The following is a 22,569-nucleotide window of genomic DNA, read 5'->3' on the forward strand; positions in this document are numbered from 1 at the left end:
TTGATGGCTGCTTACTGTGCAGAACCTACGCTCTCCTTGGCATTATCGGGGCTGCAAAGAAAAGAGCCATCAGGACCATATCAGAAGCTGCTGAGTGAGCCTCCAGATAGCTATGGATCAAGAGGAGAGACCCGTGGACCAATGCTGCTGGGGCACAAGCCAGGGCCTGATCAACCCTGGTTGTGTTGTCTGGGCAGGGCTGTCTGATGTTGAAAGACCTGGAACATCCAATGACCTCAGGTTACATCACTGATGTATCTCAGCATGACCTCTGCATTCCCACTCCAACCTATCTATTTGTGACTTTTTGTACTGTTACAACCATGGCCCAATGCACGTTTGAGGAACACTTCATCCAGGCACGTCTTTCAACTTCAGGTAGCTCCTTCTTTCTTTACGTTTAGATCGAAACTGTCCATTTCTGTCTGTTATTGGTGGCTGTGGAGGCCAAGTCATTTAAGACAGAAGTTGTTAGAATTTTGATTAGTCAGGGCATGAAGGGTTACAGGGAAAAGGCAGGAGAGTGGGATTAGCCATGATGAAATGGTGGAGCAGACACGATGGGACAAATGGCCTAATTCTGCTTCAATGGACTTGTGGTCTATTGTCATAGTTCAGTTTTTTTTCCTATTAGGATATTCTGACCAGCTGTGTGTCTCCCACAACCTTCATATTAATAACACATTACACAGACAAAGCCCATACCTACTCCAACTTTTATTGTTCAGTTGAAGAACTGTTTACTGAATGATAGTTGAAGGACTGTCTATAAAATTCAGTTGATACCTTGCATTTTTCCCCCATTGTTGATACAATTATTAAAAATTTCTGATCCAATGGTGGTTTCAAGCCATTGCAAAGAAATTTTATGAAAAACGTAGTTATTCAGTATTATTTGGAAATTTACTGGGGAAAACCACCAGAGCTGACCAGCAGTAGGACCCAAGACAAAGCTCTAGAAATATAGGGACTTGTTCCTGTAGGAGTAGATGATGCTAATCATCAAACTATTCTACAGTTCAACTTTAATTGCAATGATTATGTCATGCCATGCAGTTAACTCTACCTCCAGAAGATCCTCTGTATTTTCTGGTCAAGAATGATCTCCAGCTCACTCCTACTCCTTCAGTGTGATCAAGAGAACGTGGTCACAATCATCATGAGGAAACACTGGAGATGGATTGAGCACATGCTGAGAAGAGAGGCCAACTTCATTGTCAAGCCAGAGCTTCATTGGACCTCTGAAGGGCGGAGGAAATGTGGAAAACCAAAGACAAGCTGGTGCTGTAATACAAAGGCAGAATTGAGAATCCTGAACCACACTTGGGGCACAATAGAGAAGATGGCCAAGGACAGACAGAGATGGAGGACCTTCATTGGTGTAACAGGCACTAACTAACTAACTTACCGGTAATTGCAATCTTTAGCCAACAATAATTAACATTAACCCCAGTTTTGAAAATTTCAACAGACTCACCATACACAGACCCACCATACACAGACCCTGATGTGAAAAGTGTGCCTGATTTCACTACCATGTGGCCTTCCTTTCAGCTGCTACAGCACACATTGGATCTTTCACCTGGCTTGCTCTCAATATAACCTACAACTTAACTTGTCTTATTGACACTACCTGTTGAACCTGACAAAAGTTGGAGGATAAAGATGTTGTGGGCTCATACCAACCTTGATTTCATTAAGCTTTGCATCATCAGGTAGTTTAATGAGGCATAATGGACTGAATCATGCATTAAAAATGGCAAAACAACATTCCTCAACACCACTCTTAGAAATGAAGATCATATGAAGACCTTTTTTTAAAAAAAAGGCCCATTGTCCATTCTCAGGAGCCTTTTTGCAAGGAGTTCTTCCGTCCTGGTTCTGGGGGAGGCACTAGAGGGCATTAGGCTCTGAGATTTTAAGAGCACCTGAATTGGTTAATTGCTGTTTAATGGGAGTCGTTAATCATTGAGCATTCCTTATGTTTTTCCCGAGTGACGTGTTCTTTGTAATGTGGTCTCCTGGTGTTTTCTGTTTAAGCTTATTAAGATTAGTTTGATAGGCTCAGGGATTCTGTGCTCCTTGAATTATTTAAGCAGATGCTCAATTAGTGCTAATTGCAGGGTCCTTTTTTTTTTGAGAAATGTACTTTGTGTGGTGTCACTTGGCAATGTTCCATGTAGATGTGCCCAATGGAACTATTATGAACAAGCTCTCATTGCCATATCTACATCAGAGTCTGTTGTTCCTCCATGCTTGGGTTCTGATATTGCCAGAGCACATCATGGCACTTTTCTCAGAGAAGGCATATATCAGGGTTAAAATTCTCCATTCCTCTATTGTATCAGATCAACCTTTGTCAGTTTCAGGTAAAGAGTATTTGGAGATCAAGACCTCAAACATGGCCAATAATTCTACCCTTCTCAGAGACAGGCATTACCTGAAGCAGGTACAAGAGAGTGGACACCAATGCTGTCACCACAGAACCCTCCAAATTCACTTGCAGAATAGGTGAACTTCTTCCAGGTCAACATCTTCATTACCTTGCTTACTCAATGGCAGCAAGACTAAGGAGCTGATTATTGACTTAAGGAGGAGTAAGCCAAGGGTCCATGAACCAGCCTTCATCAGGGGATCGGAGGTGGAGAGGATCAGCAACTTTAAATTCCTCAGTGTTACCATATTAGAGGACCTATCCTGGCTCAGCACCTAAGTGTCATTAAAAGGAAAGCACACACAGCTCCTCTTCTTCCTTAGAAGTTTGCGAAGAGTTGGCATGACATCTAAAACTTTGACAAACTTCCATATATGTGGAGTGGGGAGTCTATTGACTGATGGCATCATAGCCTGGTATGGAAATACACATGATCTTGAAAGGAAAATGCTACAAAAAGTAGTTGATAAGGTCCAGTCCATCATGAGAAAGCCCTCCCCACCACTGAGCACATCCACATGGAGCACTGTCACGGCAAAGCAGGATCCATCATAAAGGATTTCCACCCCCCCCCCACCCCCCAGATCATGCTCCCTTCTTGCTTCTGCCATCAGGAAGAAGGGACAGGAGCCACCAGACTCACACCTCCACATTCAGGAACAGTTATTACCCCTCAACCAACAGACTCTTGAACCAGACGGGATAACTTCACTAAACTTTACTTGACCCATCACTCAACTGTTCCCTCAGCCTATGGACTCGCTTTCAAGGACTCTTCATCTCATGTTCTTGCTATTTATTGCTTTTTGATTTATTTTTTCTCTCTTTTGTATTTGCACAGTTGGTTGTCGCTTGCACGCTGGTTGTCCATTCTGGTGGGTGTGTGGTCTTTCATTGATACCATTGTGTTTTTTGGATTTACTGTGTGTGCCCGGAAGACAATCAATCTCAGGGTTGTATACGGAGACATAAGTGTTCTTCAATAATAAATTTACCTTGAACTTTGACAAATAGAAATCACTCACACGATACCAATCAGACTGTTGGAGTTGTGGGTGGAAGTCACTTTTACTGTTCTTAAAACAAACTGAAATGTCAATCCCTTTGCTTTGAACCAATTGTTAGTGTACCAGAAACCGTGCCTGAAATTTTATATACTACAAGTCATGATACAATTTTCATTCATCTCTCATCTTCTCACTTACTCCTGGTGTTTGGACAATTTAAACACCAGCTCAGATAGACTAAAAGGCAGGGCGCTGGGACCAGAGGTGAGTGTAGGGCTGACTCTGGTCCCTCCCCTCAAAATCGACTGCTCTCTCGGTGGTGCTGAGGGTGCCTGTCTGTGAGCATCTCGGTGATCTGCCCCGCTGTGGGGTGAACTTAGACTGAGGTTACAAGCCTGCTTCAGCTGCACTGAGCTTTACATCTATGGACTCGATTTCATTCTGAATGCTGTTGCTTGCTTTTACTGTTTGCATGATTTGTGTTTTTTTCTCTCTCTCTCTTTGCACATTAGGTGTTGATCTTTTATTAAACTGGGTCCTTTCAGGGTTTCTTGTTTTGTGGCTGCCTGTAAGTAGATGAATCTCAAGGTTGTATAATTTATAACACTTCGAATATAAATGTACTTTGAACTTTTGAGCTTTGACTTAGGGATCTTTACATTTTTTTTACCTTCTCATATAGGAGAATGGCCTATGTAATATCCTGAGTTATTTTTAAATATATCTCCTCTTCGATTCCTTTTAATTCTTGTTTGTTGATTACTTTTACTGTTCTTAAAACAAACTGAAATGTCAATTCCCTTGCTTTGAACTAATTGTTAGTGTACCAGAAACCTTATATACTACAAGTTCATTGTGTTTCAAGTTCCAAATAAGCATGAAATTATTAGTATTTTGTCAATCTCATTGTATTGGCATGACTATGCTGATCACCATGAAAAATGGCTACTTAGTTGTAATCAATTTTCTGATTGTCGTGTGATTTTTATTTCCTTCGACGCTTTATCAGCCGTCGCAGGATTGTATTACTTGCACTGTATGTGGCAGTGCTTTATACTTGTAGTGGTTTGTACCTGCAGGTTCTGAAATGAACAAATTGTATTTTAAGTAAGCAGTATTATGCTCCTGTTTCAACTAATATTGCCGTCAAGGGAAATAAATGATAAAAAAAAACGTTAAGAAAACAGACTGGCTAATTCAACAGAATTCAACAAGTGCGAGGCTGACACTAAAGCAGTGCATTCTTCTCCATCCAGAAATGTTACTGCAAAAACTCACTTCGGATCCAATGCTCTTGGACGTGCTGAGTGAAGATTTGTAACTATGAGACATTCACTTCATAAACAAATGCTGATATAGAATGTAAAGAACTTAAAAATGTATATTTACAGCTTTTTGTTTGCTATTCTGCAAGATATGTTAAAATTGCCTTAACTTTTTCTTTCATTAACTAAAATTAATTTATTATTGTTTATTATTTTGTAACTGTTCTACTGTAACATGGCTCTTTTATTTTAAAGTTTTTAAAATAGTTTTGATAGTTGATTTCTGTCTTAGTTTGAATAAAATGATTCTAATGTTCCAACCAATATTACTAATGAGTAGTGGATATGGACCAATCCATCACAGGTAAAGCCTTCCTCACCACTGAGCACATCTACACGAAATGGTGTTGTAGAAAAGCATCTATCATCAGGGACCTCTGATCACCCAGGACGTTCCTGCCGCCATCAGGAAGAAGGTACAGAAGCCTCAGGTCTCACATCACTAGGTTCAGGAACAGTTATTACCCCTCAACCATCAGGCTCTTGAACCAAAAGGGATAATTTTACTCAATTTCACTTGCCTCATCATTGAAATGATCCCACAATCAATGGACTCACTTTCAAGACTCTTCAACTCATGTTCTCAATAGTTATTGCTTGTTTGTTTATTATTATTATTATTTATTTCTTTTTGTATTTGCACAAGTTGTTGTCTTTTGAACACCCAAGTTGGTGCAGTCTTTCAATGATTCTGCCATGTTTATTATTCTATGGATTTATGGAATATGCTTGCAAGCAAATGAATCTTAGAGTTGAATATGGTGATATATATGTCCCATGCTAATAAATTTACTTTAATGTTTAGGAATTCCTCTACTGATTGCCTATTTTTAGATTTTATATTTCCTTCTTAATATTTTTTTTATTCTCCTTTGTTATTTTTCCTTTTTTTTGTTGCATAAATTATTAGAAGCATTGCTTTTAAATGTCACTATGCTGCAAAACAATATTATTTGCTGATATTTAGATACTACACAATTGCAGACAGGTGAAGTTAATTAGCCCAGTTCACATTATGAACTGTTTAACTGAGAGAATGATCATGTAAACATTATCATGTGGAATTCTATTTTGTTGAAGGAATACAGAATAAATTACATTTCAATTTGTTTCTTCCACTGGCTAATAGTCATGACTGCTATTTTTGTTTTTGAAAATTTTCCATGCTAATATCAATAAGACCATGTAGATTAATAACCACTTGGTATGTCTCTAAATTTCTATTAATGATCATGTTAGATCCCATGCCATTCATTATACATGCACTTCATGCATTTTTATAAAAAAAAACAGACTTTGATGTAGGACAACAGTATATGGCAGTTTATTTATGTCTATGAATCTATGTAATAACCTCTGAATTTTAATTAACTTCTGATGAAGCACTACTAGTTTTATAGTGTTTTTTTTAACCCCGGATTCAGTGAGATCAAATTTATGATACAATACATTGGCTACTCCAGTGCACCGCCTAGTGGACAGTTAAAGGACATTTCTACTGGAAAGTGTAAGAATATCTTTTACCCCAGGCAATGGGAATGATTTTATTTAAGGGAAGTAGTAACAGAAACAGAATGTTAAATGGGCGACAGTAAATACATTATACTTAATCATATCCACATAGAGGAAAATTTTCTATGTACCCCTTATTCCTGAGAGAGAATATCAGGCATATGCCCCATCTTAAATTTAGATCAAACATATAATTGCCATAGATAACAGGAAATGACCGCAAACCACCTGGGATATGATGTTGAAGTAGAACAAATAGAATGCTTTGTTTTTTTGTTGTATCATGTTGTTGGTGTATCCACTGCAATGTTTTCAGATAGGACTGCCGTCAGTACTAAGGCCTGACCTCAATTTGTTGATTCCTGCTGCGGCTGTTTAAATTTAGTGGATTCTGTTTTGTCAAGTTATTGCAGGAAGGGAGCCATATGGCCCAGTGATTCATGGTGGCCAAAAGCGGAGCTGCAGTACACAGGTTATTTTCACACCTCAGCTTTTTCTCTACACTTTCAATACAGGGGCAGCACTGCAGCAAACATAATGATTTACAGCGCCAGCGATTCAGGTTCACATCCCTCCACTGTCAGGAAGGGATTTGTATGTTCTCCTGCAAGTGCATGGGTGTCCTCCGGGAGCTCCGTTTCCCTACCGCATTCCAGAGGCACCTGGGTTAGGGTTACTACGTTGTGGGCATGCTATGCTCGTGCCAGACGCATGGCAACTCTTGCAGGCTGTCTGCCCCCAGCTCATCCCCGGACTCTGTTGTTGATGTCAATGATGCATTTCACTGTATGGATCAATATAAATAAAGACAATCTTTAAATAACAGCTCTCCAAATATTTACCAGGTGACTTTTTAAGTATGTAGCTTGTTTCTACCTCTGCAATCCTTTAAGACAGTGGGTTCTAGACTCTCACTGCTCTTGGAATAAAACGAGAGAGGTGTGGAGGCAGAATTTGCTGAAATAAGTAGATTTCTGATCAGTAAGAAAACTAACAGAATGGTAAAGGAAAGAAGGGGAACATGAATGATTGGTGGACTTAAATAATGTCAGATTGGCCATAACTTATTCTATAGTAGAGCAGACTTGAAGGGCTCAATTTCCTCCTTTCCTACTTTTGATGTGCTGAACTCCCTCAATCTTTCTACCAGCTTAAGCCTATACTCCCTAGTTAGTGATCTTGTATAAACGAATGGCTTCTTCCCCTCCCGTTTAGAACTCATGTTTTGATATCACCAAAGCTCTTAATTAAAAAAAATATTAGAAGCTTGTTCCTGTGGACAAGCAAGACAATATACTCAGTGTCCACTTTATTAGATACAGCAAGTACCAAATAAGGAGGCCGCTGTGTGTATACCTGTCCACTTCAAGGCCCAGCATCTTCTGCACTGTTGGAAGGTTACTTAGTTATGGTCACCTCCCTGTCAGTTTGAACCAGTCTGGCCATTCTCCTCTGTCTCCTCTCATTAACAAAGTGTTCTCACCCACAGAACTGACGCTCATTGGAGTTTTTTCTCTGACACTATCCTCTAGAGACTCAAAGATATAGGGGCAAAATTAGGCTATTTAGACAATCGAGTCTGCTTCCAGGAGATTAGCAGTCCCTTAGATACTCAAACCACCTTGTGTGACACCAACAGTCATACCACAGTCAAAGCCACTTAGATCACATTTCTTCCCCCATTTTGATGTTTGGTCTAAACAAAAATAGAACCGCTTGGGCATGTTTTTATGCATTGAGTTGCTGCCACATAATATTTGTATCAATGGGCAGGTATTCAGGTGTACCTAATGAAGTGATTATTGAATGTTTGTCAGATTAAGCTCGTGGTAGGTGTTTAATCAATATTATTTCAGTGCAGGAGTGAAGTACCTCTTTGCCCCTTACAGTCTGTTCAAGAAAGTCTAGTTGCTATCTACTCTTCCGTTGCTTGGTAGAGATCTATGGTGCACGGTCTCCTGTTGCATGTCATTCAGCTACAAAATCTTCCATTTACTGTGAAGCATATGCAGACGACCCGGATACAGGTGTTGTGAAAAAAAGGTATTAATTCCTTTAAAGTGAATGATTGATGGGTCGGTGCGTCTCGGTGGGCCGTTCGTATCTGCGCTGTATCTACCTATCGCGTGGGCCAGTGTAACATCAGATCAGCCTTAACCCTATTGTATTAACCACTTGAGTGACCCTCCAAGGTTATATCTCCGTGGCATCAAAAGATCTTTAATTTATGACGATGAAAATCTTATGCATAAAATCCTGCAATAGTTAATGATGAGTCTCGGCCCGACAAGTCGACTCCATTTCTTTCCACAGATGCTGCCTGATCTGCTGATTTCCCGCATCATTTTGTGAGTTACTCTGGACCTCGGGCATCTGCAGATGCTTTTTGTGTTTAAGGTCATTATCAAGATCTGTGAAGAAAATCTAAGGGAAAATGTAATTTCAGATTACAAAAATGTCCGTCGTGGTTAATGACACAATTAGAACTTGCAGTTATTTTAAAAACTGCAAATGGTGAATAATATTTCAATGCGCGTTGCAAATTTGAAGTACTTCTGTTTGATGGAGATGAGACTACCGCCACCAGAGGGCAAAAACAGTTGCAAGTCCTGGTTCAACCCGTTAAGCTGCTGTGAAAGAAAATAACAAGACTAAATCTAAACCAAGCGAAACTCTTTAAAAATAGTCATCGACTCTGGTGCGTATTCTGTCATTTCGGTGGAATAGCAATTAAGACCAGAGCTTCACGATATTCTACCAAAAGTAGAAAGAGAGATAAAGCACACTGTACATTCTAGCGCGGAGACTGGAAATGAACCGCAGACCACATCAAAACTGGATTTTCAACAAAGGAAAACACACTCTGAAGGATTGTCTGTTTCCTTTGTTATTTCCTGTGGCTGATGTTTTCCTGATGCCCTGTGCACAAAGCCGGCTAGGGCGCCGAGTTAGTATGAAGCCACTATTCTCTCAGATCGCCCTTCGGTTAAAGGTCGGGAAAAGAAATTGTCGGGAAAAGTATGTATCGTGTATAAAGCTTTCAAAAATGCTTTGATGTTTTCTATTTGGAGCTGGAAATGGTCAGTTTAGAAATGGTGCTTTCAAATGACCCAACTGAGAGCGGGAAATGGGCAAGGCGTCACCTCGTTACTGGAGAGCGCAGGTGCACACAGCTAGGCGCCAAACTTATTGAGGAAACTTCTCATTATATAACGCGGATTGGAAAAATGTGAATGGTGCGGAAAACACGTAGAATAAACAAACGCCTGAACCTACCTTTTTTTCTCAAAGTGCGAGCTTTTTTTTTCCGGACAGGAATAGTGTGGGTGTAGCCGTCCCTGTAGCACATTCACTTGTTACTAAACACCTGCTTTTTGAAATAAATGTTTTCCGATCTTATTGCACTTGGAGCCTTTATGGCCTCTCGCTATTAAACACAATGACCCGTAATTCTGACAAGAGTACACATTTAACTCTTGAAGTTTCGAGTAACATGGAGTCTGAACTGAGGGGGTAATCAGCAATCCAAAAATAATGTTATCACGAAAGATGGAGCATGTTATAAACAGACTACTAAAGGGAAAGAGTCGGAGGCAGGATGGGCAAACATAACAGTGGGTGTTTTCACGACCTATTAACTGTAGGCGTTATGACTTAATCACAGAAACTGGGTGCTAACCGAGTTGGCAACCGGTTTAAGGAAGTTGTTTGTAATTTGGTTGTCTGTCAGAAGACCATATTTTGCATTATTCCCGGCTAGCTCCGACAATACCCGGCGAAAGGTGGTGGGGGGGGGGGGGGGGGGGACGACGACGAAGGAATGCTAAATACTGAGAATTGTAACATTTACCCGGTTTCCTGACTAGCCCACAAATGTCCTATGAAGATTTCGCCTCATGAGTAAGAAACATGCAGAAATTCAAATATGGAAGTCTGCAAAAAGGATATCGATCATCGCTGGTCACATTTCTGCGGTAACTGTGGTGCTGTGTCCATTCAAAACATGATCATCGTGCCCCTACAGCGCCAAATCGAATGAAACTTACCCCACTTCTTGATCGATACTGAGTTTGTGCATCAAACTTCGGAACTGGAACGTGCTTTGTATTTCATTCAGAACATTCAGTTTAAATAATACAACCAAATCACCAAACTTACTTTCGATTTTCACTAACTTCCTTATTAATTAACTCCTGGATTTCAACCTTACTTCCCACACCAGCCACGGCCTCGCTATCCCAATTATTAGGTCCCCCCCCCCCCCACCGCCCCGCTCCTTCAAGTCTCACCTCAGCGACGGAACACTGTTACGGATTTGTCTCTGATTGTGTGTGTTTTGTTTATTTTTCTGCCAATAATTTGTTTTACTTTGTTTTTTCTCATCACTATCTTATGTATAATTTATGTTTTGTGCGGTGCCTGAATTTACGCGTCTGTGGTGCCCGCCGTAAGCAAGTTTTTCCACTGTAATGCGTCTCATTGTATTTGTGCACATGACAATAAACTGGAATTGACCTCTTTCCTTTGAACCCAGTCCACGACTGCTTGACCCCGGCCCTGAGCAGGGGGAGAACTTTCCCCCTCAACCTTGACACATCATTCGACGCTTCCTAAAACCTCTCCTCGTTCGGTGTAAATACCCTGCGGAATCCCCTGCAGAGCACCGTAAGACGCCAAGGCGTTATTTAAATGCAGGTTCGCGTTGGGCGACAACATTCCGCAAGAAGAGGAGCTTCCCCCCCCCCGCTGCACATGCAGAAAATGTCGCGCCGCTTGCAGGTGTACGGTGCTAAGTGACAGCTGTCGGGAGAAAGAACAGCAACTGAGCTAGCCCCAAATGACCGTGCAACTGACAGCCCCCAGGGGCGGGGAGACGGAGGGTGGGGTGGGGGGGGGGGTGTGCCCGTACGCATGCGCACTGCCGCCGGCCGGAACCCACACGCGGCTCCGCGCTTACAAGCAGCAACACATACACTCAGTCACTGTTAGCAGCCCTTATGCGTGCACGCGTGCGTGTGTACATATATAAGCGGATTCCCAAATGTAGGCGACCGACTGCACATCGTGTGCGCGTCCCAGGGCGACCGGCAGCACCTTGCAGTGCGCTAACGGGTTAGAGACTCAAAAGAGAAAAAAAAAACATAAAGCAAACAAAACCAGCCCGAGGATGCGGATCCATCCCAGCGAGGTGAAACCAGGAATCGATACGATATTGTAGTAGACATGATTTCTGAATTTGTGAGCAGCGCGGTTGCTATTGCCCTGTACCTGAACACACTGAGCGCTGATTTCTGTTACGATGATAGGTAGGTATTGTTCTTTCTGCATACTTCCTGATCGGTCACTTGGTCACATAATGTTATTATGCGAATCGTATTGACGAAGCAATGGATGCGATGTCCTCCCCTCCCCTCTGAGGATAGGAAGTGAGACCCTGTTTCTGATTTAAACTCTCAGTTGTGTCACCGCCGTTTGCAGATGCTGGTTTAGCGGTGCTGTGAATCCTGTCAAGCAGTTGGGGAAAGCAACTTCCGTGTCACTCGGTTAGAGAAATGTGCTTTATAAAAAGCGTTGGATGCAGACGAAATCGCCTCAAATGTCCCAACCTTTTTGGCAATATTTTGAATTGTTTAATTTAATAATTGACACAGCTTCGTGTTCAGCAACCTTATTTGAGTATATATTTTTTTAACATGGCATGCCACCTCAGATCGCGAGGTTGTGAAGATGTCAGTTGTTGTCTGAGAAACTCGGAAGCCTGCTGTACAATCTAACAGTTTTGCTGGTGTTCCATTGGCGAGTGCTGCAGTGTTGTGAAGCTCGGCATTGTTGCAAATTGATTAAAAGCGTTCCCGCTATTGTGAATCTTGAGTTTAATTCAGTTTCCGGTGACATAATCTGATTACCATTTAGTGGCTGCATAATTGGAATATATAGGACAATCACGCGTGGATAAACTTCACTGTCTGGGGGTTTCACGCTCCATTTAAATTAAACCGTCCCGGCACTTTAGCGTGATCCCCGATCGGTTTTTGGTAAGAGGGCTCCCCGATTATTCCGAGGCTTTAAGGCTGTGGCTGCAAGATCTGAATCGTTATCTTAAAAACTGATAATCAGTGTTGCAGACTGTTCCTTCTCCCTCTCGGGTTTCAGAGGGCCCGCCGGAGAGAGGGAGAAAGATTATTTGGTTGGAAGCTGACAAAAGTGAATCTATTGGCAACAGCGAACGGTGGAGACTGCTTCTTAGTGAACGCCGTTAGCTTTATTTACACTGAGATGCCAAGAGGAAGGTTTCAGCCTTTAAAATGCTTATCAGCGGGTTTCATTGAAAGCACGCAGATTTTGACAGGTTCATTTTGTGGCGTTGAATTATAAAGCGATTCCTTTTACACCGAGAAAGGACCATTGTCCAATTGTGCGGTGTTTTTTTCTCTCAGTGGGGAGTGAGGCTTCCTGAGTAATTGGAGATAGGTTGACAGTAAATGGATTTATCTGTTAGTTCATCGTTAGACACTTGGGGAAAAAGTAATTTCGGGACATTACAGAGTGAAACGAGCTGGATCCGCGATTGGTGCATGCAAAGTGCTGAATAGAGAGAAAAAAAACATTTCAGGAAAGTCCTGTTTTGCTCTGTCCTTGGCAAAGTACAAGCACGTGAACATCCAGTCGGCCGTACCGGATAACCCCACATAACGCTCCCAAATATTTCACACAATGAGGCATCTTCTTGGCTAATCGAAACGTAAAACGTGGGATAAAAGTAATACACTGTGAGAATAGCTGGCTCCCTGCCAGCTTCTCAGCATTTTGGAGACAGAGGTTCAGAAATATGGGCCTCGAAATTACCCAGTGGGATACTAATATATCAGCGGAACGTTCATCTGAAATCCCTGCTATTTTAGTGGAGGCGTTAACGCATTGAGAATAAGTTACAATAAATTAACCAGTTCTAAAACAAACGAGTTAACGACTCCACTAAAATAACAAATTTCAAAGGAATAGTTAGGACGTTGTTAGCCAGTATCCCATGGAATTATCTCAAGGACCGTAGCCTTTGCTGTCAGTACCTCCTGCTGAATATTACTTTCAATTAAATCACCAAAGAGAGATCCGAGAGATCTGGCCTAAACGTTGAACTATTTCCCTTTTTTTTGTTTCAGATGGAGATGACAGGCCGATTAGAAAAGTTGTTTCTTTCACGTGCGCTTTCTTTTGATGGGAGAGTTTGGTTTAGATCACCTTGGGTGATACCTAGTGTTCAGTCTTTGAGTGGTATACTCATTAAAGCGAACCAGAATTACCCGATTGCCAGTATGGGAAACCATACCAGAATTGCTCGTGGTTCGGTGCCAAGCAGAAAACACAGAACGATACTAGAACAGGCAACCCCCAACGATTTACAACACAATAGTCGAAACTGCCGTGAGCTATCAACAATTAGCAGAGTGGTCTCACGCGCAAACGTCAATAATCAAATTTAAATCCGTCGCCACAGGCGGCTGCGGAGGCCAAGTCTTTACATATATTTAAGGCAGGGGTTGATAGATCAGGGCATGAAGGGATACGGGAAGAAGACAGGAGATTGGGGCTGAGAGGGAAATGGATCAGCCATGATGAAATGGTGGATTAGACTGGTTGGGCCAAATAGCCCAATTCTGCTCCTATATTTTAGGGTCTTAAATAAATTTGAACTTATGAACAGACTCAATAATTATCAGAACAGGTACAGCAGGAAAGACCATTTAACCACACACACAAGAGAAAATCTGCAGATGCTGGGAATCCAAGCAATACACACACAAAATACTGGAGGAACTCAGCAGGCCAGGCAGTGGAAAAGAGTACAGTCCATATTTCCTGTCCAGACACTTCCGCAGGATGCTAAATGGTAAAATTTCTATATTTTCCATGTACTTTGACCATAATAAATCAAAGTATTGAGTACAGGAGATGGAATGTTATGTTAAAGTTGCATAAATTGCATTGCTGGGCCTAATTTGGAGTATTGTGTGCAGTTTTGGTCACCTACCTACAGGAAAGATGTAAATAAGGTTGAAAAAGTACAGAGAAAATGTACAAGGATGTTGCCAGTTCTGCTGGAACTGAGTTATATGGATTTTATTCCTTGGAATTATAAGATTTAAGGGAGATTTGAAAGAGGTATACAAATGGTGAGGGGTATAGATAGGATATATGCAAACAGGCCTTTTCCACTAAGGTTGGTTGGGACTGCATCTAGAGGTCACAGGTTAATGGTGAAAGGTGAAAACTTTAAGAGGAACATGAGGGGAATTTTTTTTCCAGAGGGTCATGGCGAGTGTGGAATGAGTTGCCAGCGTAAGTGGTGCATGCAAGCTCAATTTCAGCATTGAAGAGAAGTTTGGATAGGTAGATGGACAGGAGGGCTGTGGTCCCAGTGCAGGTCAATGGGAAGTAGGCCGTTTAAATGGCTCGGCATGGACTGGATGGGCCGAAGGGCCTGTTTCTGTGTTGTACTTTTCCTTGGCTCTATGTAAACGGCAGGGTAGGAATTTCTTCCCTGCATCCCACTCATTCTCCCTCTTCCCAGGATATTCCCACTTGTGATCATTTGAAAGCGGAATACTGTCCCAAAGCTGACCTAACAGTTGGTGGTGTGGGTATGCAGCATGCTGTGTTAGTAGCATGTCGTTTGATTGTCATTGACACACAGCTCAGAGATTGTTTAGGGGAGACTAAAAGCTACTTGATCTTTTTGTTGTGGTAGCGTTTACAGGATATTACTGTTTTCCTTCTAACGTGAACTGGTGCAAGAGATAAATTACTATGTGATTAATGTAATGGTGCAACAATTTCAGTGTTATTGGTTAAATGTTATTCCAAATTATTATCTCTGAGGTCTCCTAATGCTTATTAAGATAGTTGGAATTTGAAACAATTACTCATTGTCCACGTACCACAGAAGTGTGTTCATTAAAAAAAAATCTATACAGCACTCTTAGGTAGCCCTGGGTTCATAGTTCAGACTTTAAAGAAATCGCATTGTTATAATAATTTTAGAACAACATCTTGACCGAAGAAGCAGAACCAAAAACGACAGCCAAGAATAATGAATGTGCAATGGAGGAAGTGCAAAAGTTTAGTATCAAACAGTCAAGGCATTGTTACAACAGAGAAGGAGGCTGTTCAGCCCACTGAGTCCATTCCAGGACCCTGTTGTCAAATCCAGGCGGGCCACTCTCTGCCCTCTCCTTACAGCCCTATAAATTACTTGCCCTCAGGTGTTTTAAAATTCCATTTTCAAAGTCCTGCTTGACTTTATTTTCCCTCTTACAGGCAAGGAATTCTAAACTGCAGCTATTCTCTGCATTAACAATGACTTTTCCTCGCTTCACCTCTGTTTGTTTTGCTCATCTCTTTGACTTGCTGCCCCCTGGGCCATCGGCTAATGTGAACAGCTTTCCTCTATTTGCATACAGCTGCTTTTCATAAATAGCAATAAGTAAAATGCCCAGGTCATCTGTTTTGGATGTAGATTGAAGGATAAAAGTTGTCCAGAACAACGGGAGACGTCCACATTCTTTTTCAAACGATGTACCATTATACTTTGCAATAAAAATAGAACACACTATAAATTCTCAGCAGGTCAGGCAGCGTCTGTGGAAAGGGAACAAAAGAGTTTTCTTTTCAGGCCATTTTCCTTTCATGCTTAATGGATGAAGTTATAGATTAGAAATATTAAGATTCAAAGAGAAATAGAAGGGAAGAATAAAGAACAAGTTGGCGATAGATGAAAAAGAAGACAGCTTGGACAATTACTGTCACTGTCCTGCATCTTAGAACTTATTTTATCTCAAACTTCTTTCAGTTCTGAAAAGTCATCCATCTAACACAGCGCCCTGGATTTTCTGGAGGAATGTAGCAATTCTACACAGGAATGCCAGTACATCTCTACATAATGATCAGGAAGTGTGGGCTCCCACACTCATGTGTCTATGATGATGGATGAGACAGAACTCTTGAGCTGCTATCACAGCTAATATTCCTTAATAGAGTCTAGTGGCAGAGAGCAAAATTCCAACTATTTTCCTGCAGCTTATTGAACCAGCACCAGGAAAGATTATTTATTTCAATACAAGGGGCTGGTAATTTACAATTTTTAATGACATGGCGACATTTATAAAGAGTGCAACAAAAACCGTGTGTCATTTTTTATTCACTTTTGAATGTTGTGAGAGAGCAGGTTTAGTGACTAAATTTGAAATATTTGTAGATGGCACTATTTTTTTTTCCCCAAGATTGAAGTTATGCTGGTATGGAGAAGAACTGATGTGAGCTGGCCGTGTCTGTCTGCTTGTGAATTGCAAACCTGACTACTGAGACTTTCACTGCTGTTAAAACATTGATGTGTATCAGGAACCTTTAGCATCAATAAAGAAGTGATGGTGCGTTGGCATTGATAAATTGCCCAGGCTTTATTCCCATTACAATGTAATCTGAAACCCTCAGTTTTATTTTCTTGATAAATATCCAGCATCTTCTTTGCTATGGTTCTCTCACTCTGTGCATTGAACATGCAAGTCTTGTTGATCAAATTTATGCATTGCATCTATAAAGTAAAAGATGGTTATTTGTTCACTGACTGGAATTGTTTTGTACTGATAGCTACATAGTCACTTAAAGAATGGCTCAGACTTTGAATACATTGCTGCTTAAAATTGTAGGGTTTTCAATCGTTAAATGCTATCTTTCAAAAACAGTAACTCCTGTAACTCCTCTTATACAAGATATAAAATTACAGAATTATTTACCTATTTTTTGTTCATATTCAAAAGTATCTTTGGCATCTGAATTCAGACTTAGTTGGATGTTGCAGTCTGTGCAGATTGGGAGCATAAATTATAAATTCAGTCCTTAAGATGTAACTATTTGAAGTCTAAAATTGGGTATCTTGAATAATCTTTTAATTATGATTTTAGTAACAAAAGATCTTATTTCCCTCCCCAGTATTTTAACTATTCAAAAATTTCCTTTGAAAATGATTATATGAGCATATTTAGAAAAGAAACTTTAAAAATAAATGAAGTACAGTATACAGCTGAGCTTTTTCCACTACCTTGACTCTCAATGCAAAAATATAATTAAAGATAAAAATTATCAGCAGTAATAGGATGAACTTCCAATTATGAAATTTCCATTTCCAATTAATATTCATGAAGCTAATCAGGCTGGTCAAGCTTTTAAATTACAACACATAATAGCCCAACTTGTGCAGTTCCATGAAGGTGAGCGTATTGATCATTGTCAAGAAAGTGACAGCAACTTCAGGATATTGTGGTTTATGTAGTTTAAGGTGGAAATCCAGATGTTACCAGTTTGTTATTTGGACCTGTACACGCGCTCTGCAAACTTTCCAACTGCAGTAATCAAAGAAAATGGTTGAACTAACGAGACGTAAAGGTACTTCTGAACAGTTTTGATGTAAAATATCCTAATTTTTTCATTGTAGCGCAAGATCTGAGAAATATTTTCAATTCCATACGAGTCCATGTTATTGCTTAGCAAGTTTTAATAATTATAATAAACTTGGATTAAAGTTTCTTCACTTCAGTATGGATTATTATAGTAATTCTGCTTTTAGAGAAAAGAAAAGCTTATCGATGACATTTCAGACCATAAGCTTTAGGAGCACAATTAGGCCATTCAGTCCATCGAGTCTGTTTCGTCATTTGATCATGGTTGATGCAGTAACCCTTCCAACACCATTCTGCTGCCATCTCCTTATAACCCTTGACATCATTACGAAACAAGAACTTATCAACCTTCACTTTAAATATTCCCAATGACTTGGGTATATTTTTGCCACAGCTGTCTGTGACAATGAATTCCACAGATTCACCACCCTCTGGCTAAAGAAATTTCTCCACACCTCTATTGTAAAAGGATGTCAGAGGCTGTGCCCTCTGATCCAAAACTCTCCCACTACTGAAACCATCCTCTCAACATTCATTCTATCTAGGTCGTTCAATATTCAATAGGTTTCAATCAGATCCCCCTGCATTTTTCTAAACACCAGCGTATACAGGCCCGGAGCCATCAAATGCACCTCATACATTAACCCTTTCATCTTCAGGAGCATTTTCGTGAACCTCCTCTGGACCCTCTCCAATGCCAGCACATCCTTCTTAGATAAGCGACCAAAACTGCTTATTATACTGTAAATGCAGTCTGACCAATGCCTTAGCATTACATCATTGTTATTGTCTTATAGTCCTCTCAAAGTTAATGATAACATTGCATTTACTTTCTTTACTACTGACTCAACCTCAAGTTAAGCTTGAGGGAATCCTGCAGTAGGACTCCTGGGTCCCTTTGTGACTATCATTTCTGAATTTGCTCCCTGTTTTGAAAATAGTTCTGCACCTTTTATTCCTTCTACCAAAGTACATGACTATACACTTCCCTACACTATATTCCATTTGCCTATTCTCTGCCCATTCACCCAATTTGTCTAAGTCCTTCTGCAGACACTCTGCTTCCTTAATGCTACCTGTCCCTCCATTTATGCTTGTACTGTCTGGAAACATAGCCACAAAGCTTTCAATTTCCATCTTCCAGATCAGAGTTTCTGTCTTACTTTCTCTCAATTAATAAAAAATTTCTTCGATATGATATCATGACTGCTGGATGCCGAGGATCCTTTGAAATTATGTCCGAAAACAACAACTATTAGGAGAGAGTACAAAACAATGGATTTCAAGATCTTTTACTGAGGTCTGCGGTGAACGCCTTTGCTTTGCCTATGACCACAAAATCCTGGGCATTGAATGGTATGATGCTGATTTTATGACTGCATGCTGGAGTGCAGCCCTTTGATCAGGCCGAACTTACATCAGTGTCAATGGAATTCATAAACTGAGACATTCAGAGGAAGTCTAAGAATGACCAATATGGTTTCTATTGTTGGGTTTTAATTCAACATAGAATAGCAGATTGAAGAGTAGATTTCTGAATTCCAATACTGAACAGGTCATCTCACCAAAAACACCAAGGTAATGTTAATTTGCAAGGATGATTCATTCATTATGTGATGTGTTATATGACCTGGACGATCATGGTCTTTCCATGATCATGATTGTTCTTGACAAATTTTCTTCAGAAGTGGTATGCCATTTCCTTCTTTTGGGCAAGACGGGTGACCTGAGCCATTATCAATACTCTTTAGAGATTGCCTGCCTGGTGACAGAGGTCGCATAACCAGGACTTGAGACGTGCACCGGCTGCTCACACGACCATCCACCCACCACCTGCTCCCATGGCCTCACGTGACCCTGATCAGGGGAGGTGAAGCAGGTGCCACACCTTGCCCAAGGTTGACCTGCAGGCTAGCGGAGGGAAGGGGTGCCTTATGGCTCCATTGGTAGACGTATCTCCACCTCACCACCCTGAGTATATTTAAAGGTTATTCACTATGCTGTTTGACAATCTGCATTTATTGGCATTGTAATTGAATCAGTTAAGGGTAAAATGGTTGGGAAATTATAATGCTCTATGGGAAATTAAATTGTACTCATATGATTTTTCACTATCTGGAAACAATAGGTTATCGGCAACTTGACCTTCGACATTTCATTTGGATAAAGTATTTTGGCAGTAATCTTGTTGACACAAGTGACTGTAGATGTAGGAGTCTGGAGCAACACACAAAACAATGGAGGAACTCAGCAGGTCAAGTTTGGAGAGAAATGGACAGTTGATGCCTTGGGATTCTCTCTCTATCTTGACTCTACTCCAGCACACCGGTGGTATAATGGCATCCATACTGGACTTTGAGGCAAGTGGTCCTGAGTTCGAATCTGGCCTACTCCTTGCATGCTTTCCATCTGTGCTGGGTTCAATGTCAAGCTAGCAACTTGGCCTCATAAAAAAACAGACAAAAATGCTAAAGAAATGGCAAGGTTGCCACCAGATAAGCCACAAGGCATGAAAAGGAACAGAACTTCATCTGAACAGTCCTGATGAAGGATCTCAGATTGAAACGTCGATTGTACCCTTTTCCATAGATGCTGTCTGGCCTGCTGAGTTCCTCCAGCATTTTGTGTGTCTTGCTTGGACTTCCAGCATTTGAAGAATTTCTGTTGTTTTTGGCTGAAACATTAACTGTCCACTTCCCTTCTTAGATGCGGCCAGACCTGCCGAGCTCCCCCAGTGCTTTGTGTATTGGCAGTGATCTTGTTCAGAGTCAATAATTTTATACCACCTATCCAAATGAGTTACCTATATTTCCACCAGCACTCATATGATTGCACAATATTATGCTACTTTATTGCAATTTCTCTCTAAAATGATTATTGCAAATTTTCTCTTATTTAATACAAATAGCCACCAAAGGAAGTCCATCATTTTCTTCTAAAGTTATCTAGTTGATTAAAATTGAGAAATCTTGAGAGGCTGGGAATATTTTAGTACTTAGTTAGCTTGGTGCATTTGATTTCTGTTGTCTCCAGTAAGTGGCCTGTGTGTTTGAAGCAACAGTTCCATATATTATAATTTCTTGACAGTAGCTACACTCCAATGCCAAAATGTAATAGGAAAAGGTCAGGCCTGTCAAACAAGTCTTTTTTTGTCACTAAACTGGAAATTGTTTGGAATGACTTTTAAAAATAGTCGGCATGATGCCTAAAAAGTGTATGTTCTGCAATATTTTTAAATTGAACTTTTTTTATGCTGTCGCTATTTGATAAAAATTAAAATTATGACATAACAAAAATCTTTTTATGAAATTATAAAGCAGCAAAGAAGAAGAACATTACTATTAATCTGGAAACACATGCATATTAAGAGTTGGTATGGCAATATCTTTGAGCAAGACTGATACAAGACAGACCACAAGTTCTATGTGTAGTCAGAAGCATTCCTGTCAAGCTGTTTGAAGATCTAATGTTTATTTATACCAGCTGTGAGAGACTCTAGTATTAGGTATGGCTGAAAAACATAAATAAACCATAATTTGTTAAGAATAAAAATGACCTTAGCTAAAATATGTGTAATCCTTTTTTTACTTCTTTCAGCACCAGATCTTTATGTTTGGATTTGAGTAAAACTTATTTAGTTTAGGCGCATTAATGGCCGAGAATTGCCTGCCAGTGGTCACCTTTGAGGTAAAAATGAATTTATCTTTTGCAGATCTGCTGAGGATCTTACTAAAGCTATCTTGACCCTGATGATGAGGCCTTGTGTGGTGGAAGGGCTTTGTCCATGTGAAGTTGCCATTTTGGGGGTAGATGTTGCACCACCCAAGAAACAATTGAGACAAGCTTTGCCAGTTGACTAAGCACCCCCTGGCTTAGCTGGCATTCATAAACATTCAGAAACAATTAAAATTCAACCAAGTACTTTAAAAAACTGCAGGAGCAACACTGAGCTACCAGGTCCCTGTTATTTGAACTCTCCATCCCACTGCCACTCTGATCCACCTTCTTTTGACCTCCTGCATTGTCCCAGTTAATCCCAATGAATGCTTGAAGAGCAGAACCTCATTTCTTGTCCAGGCACACCTCAACTTTCTGGATTCAATATTGAATTAAATAATTCTGAATAACTAGATTTTTATGTATCCAGAAAGGGCCAGTTATTTTTTAAGGTAATCCACTAGCATTATTCATATCTTTTTTCTCTCTCTACAGATACTGATGGACCTCCTGGGCATTTCTGCTTTTGGTTTCAGGTCTCAGCAACATCTCTATCCTGCATTTCACAGCTTGAACATGTCCCCCACCCCCGTTTCTATCATCCCTCATTAATTGATAACCAATTGCCTTCATGAACATTGGAATCATCTCAGCAACACTGCCTTCACTTTATCAAGGATGCTTCCTTTGTCCTTTCATAGAGTCATAGAGAAGTACAGCACAGAAACAGGCTCTTCAGCCCATCTAATCCATGCTGAAACCTGTGATCCTTTCCTTTTACATCCCTTCTCCTATTTAAACTGGGTTTTCTTACTTTCCTCTTTCTGACTTGAAACATTCACTGTTTCTTTCTTGACAGATGCTGCCTAGTCTGCAGAACACATCCAACAATTTCTGCTTTATTTCAACTAATTGATTTTTATTTAAAAGTTATTAACATTAAAAAGTAAGCAAAGAATAAGGCAGAAAATGTCCACGAGCGCTTAACAACATTTACTTAAATTTAAAATGTAACTTGTTAAAAGCTTACGTTATCTCCTGCAGCCACTTGTCTTCATGTCAGTGATACAGCTGGTACAGGTTTAGTGCCTAAAGGCTAGGGAGTTGTGCTCCATCACCTT

The 22,569-nt window shown here is 40.5% G+C and overlaps 1 protein-coding gene across 2 annotated transcripts in view; it reads left to right on the forward strand.

Annotated features, from left to right (window-relative positions):
- The first annotated feature begins 11,249 nt into the window (after window positions 1–11,249).
- LOC140734923 (protein O-mannosyl-transferase TMTC2-like) overlaps window positions 11,250–22,569 on the forward strand; it is a 199,324-nt gene continuing 188,004 nt past the window's right edge. For both annotated transcript variants that reach the window (XM_073059630.1, XM_073059631.1), the window contains exon 1: window positions 11,250–11,584. In XM_073059630.1, coding sequence (XP_072915731.1) covers window positions 11,502–11,584 — 83 coding nt within the window. In that variant the 5' untranslated portion in view covers window positions 11,250–11,501. The remainder of the gene's footprint in view (window positions 11,585–22,569) is intronic.

This window comes from Hemitrygon akajei, chromosome 10 (assembly GCF_048418815.1).
Source record: "Hemitrygon akajei chromosome 10, sHemAka1.3, whole genome shotgun sequence".
In the NCBI taxonomy this organism is placed as follows: Eukaryota; Metazoa; Chordata; class Chondrichthyes; order Myliobatiformes; family Dasyatidae; genus Hemitrygon; species Hemitrygon akajei.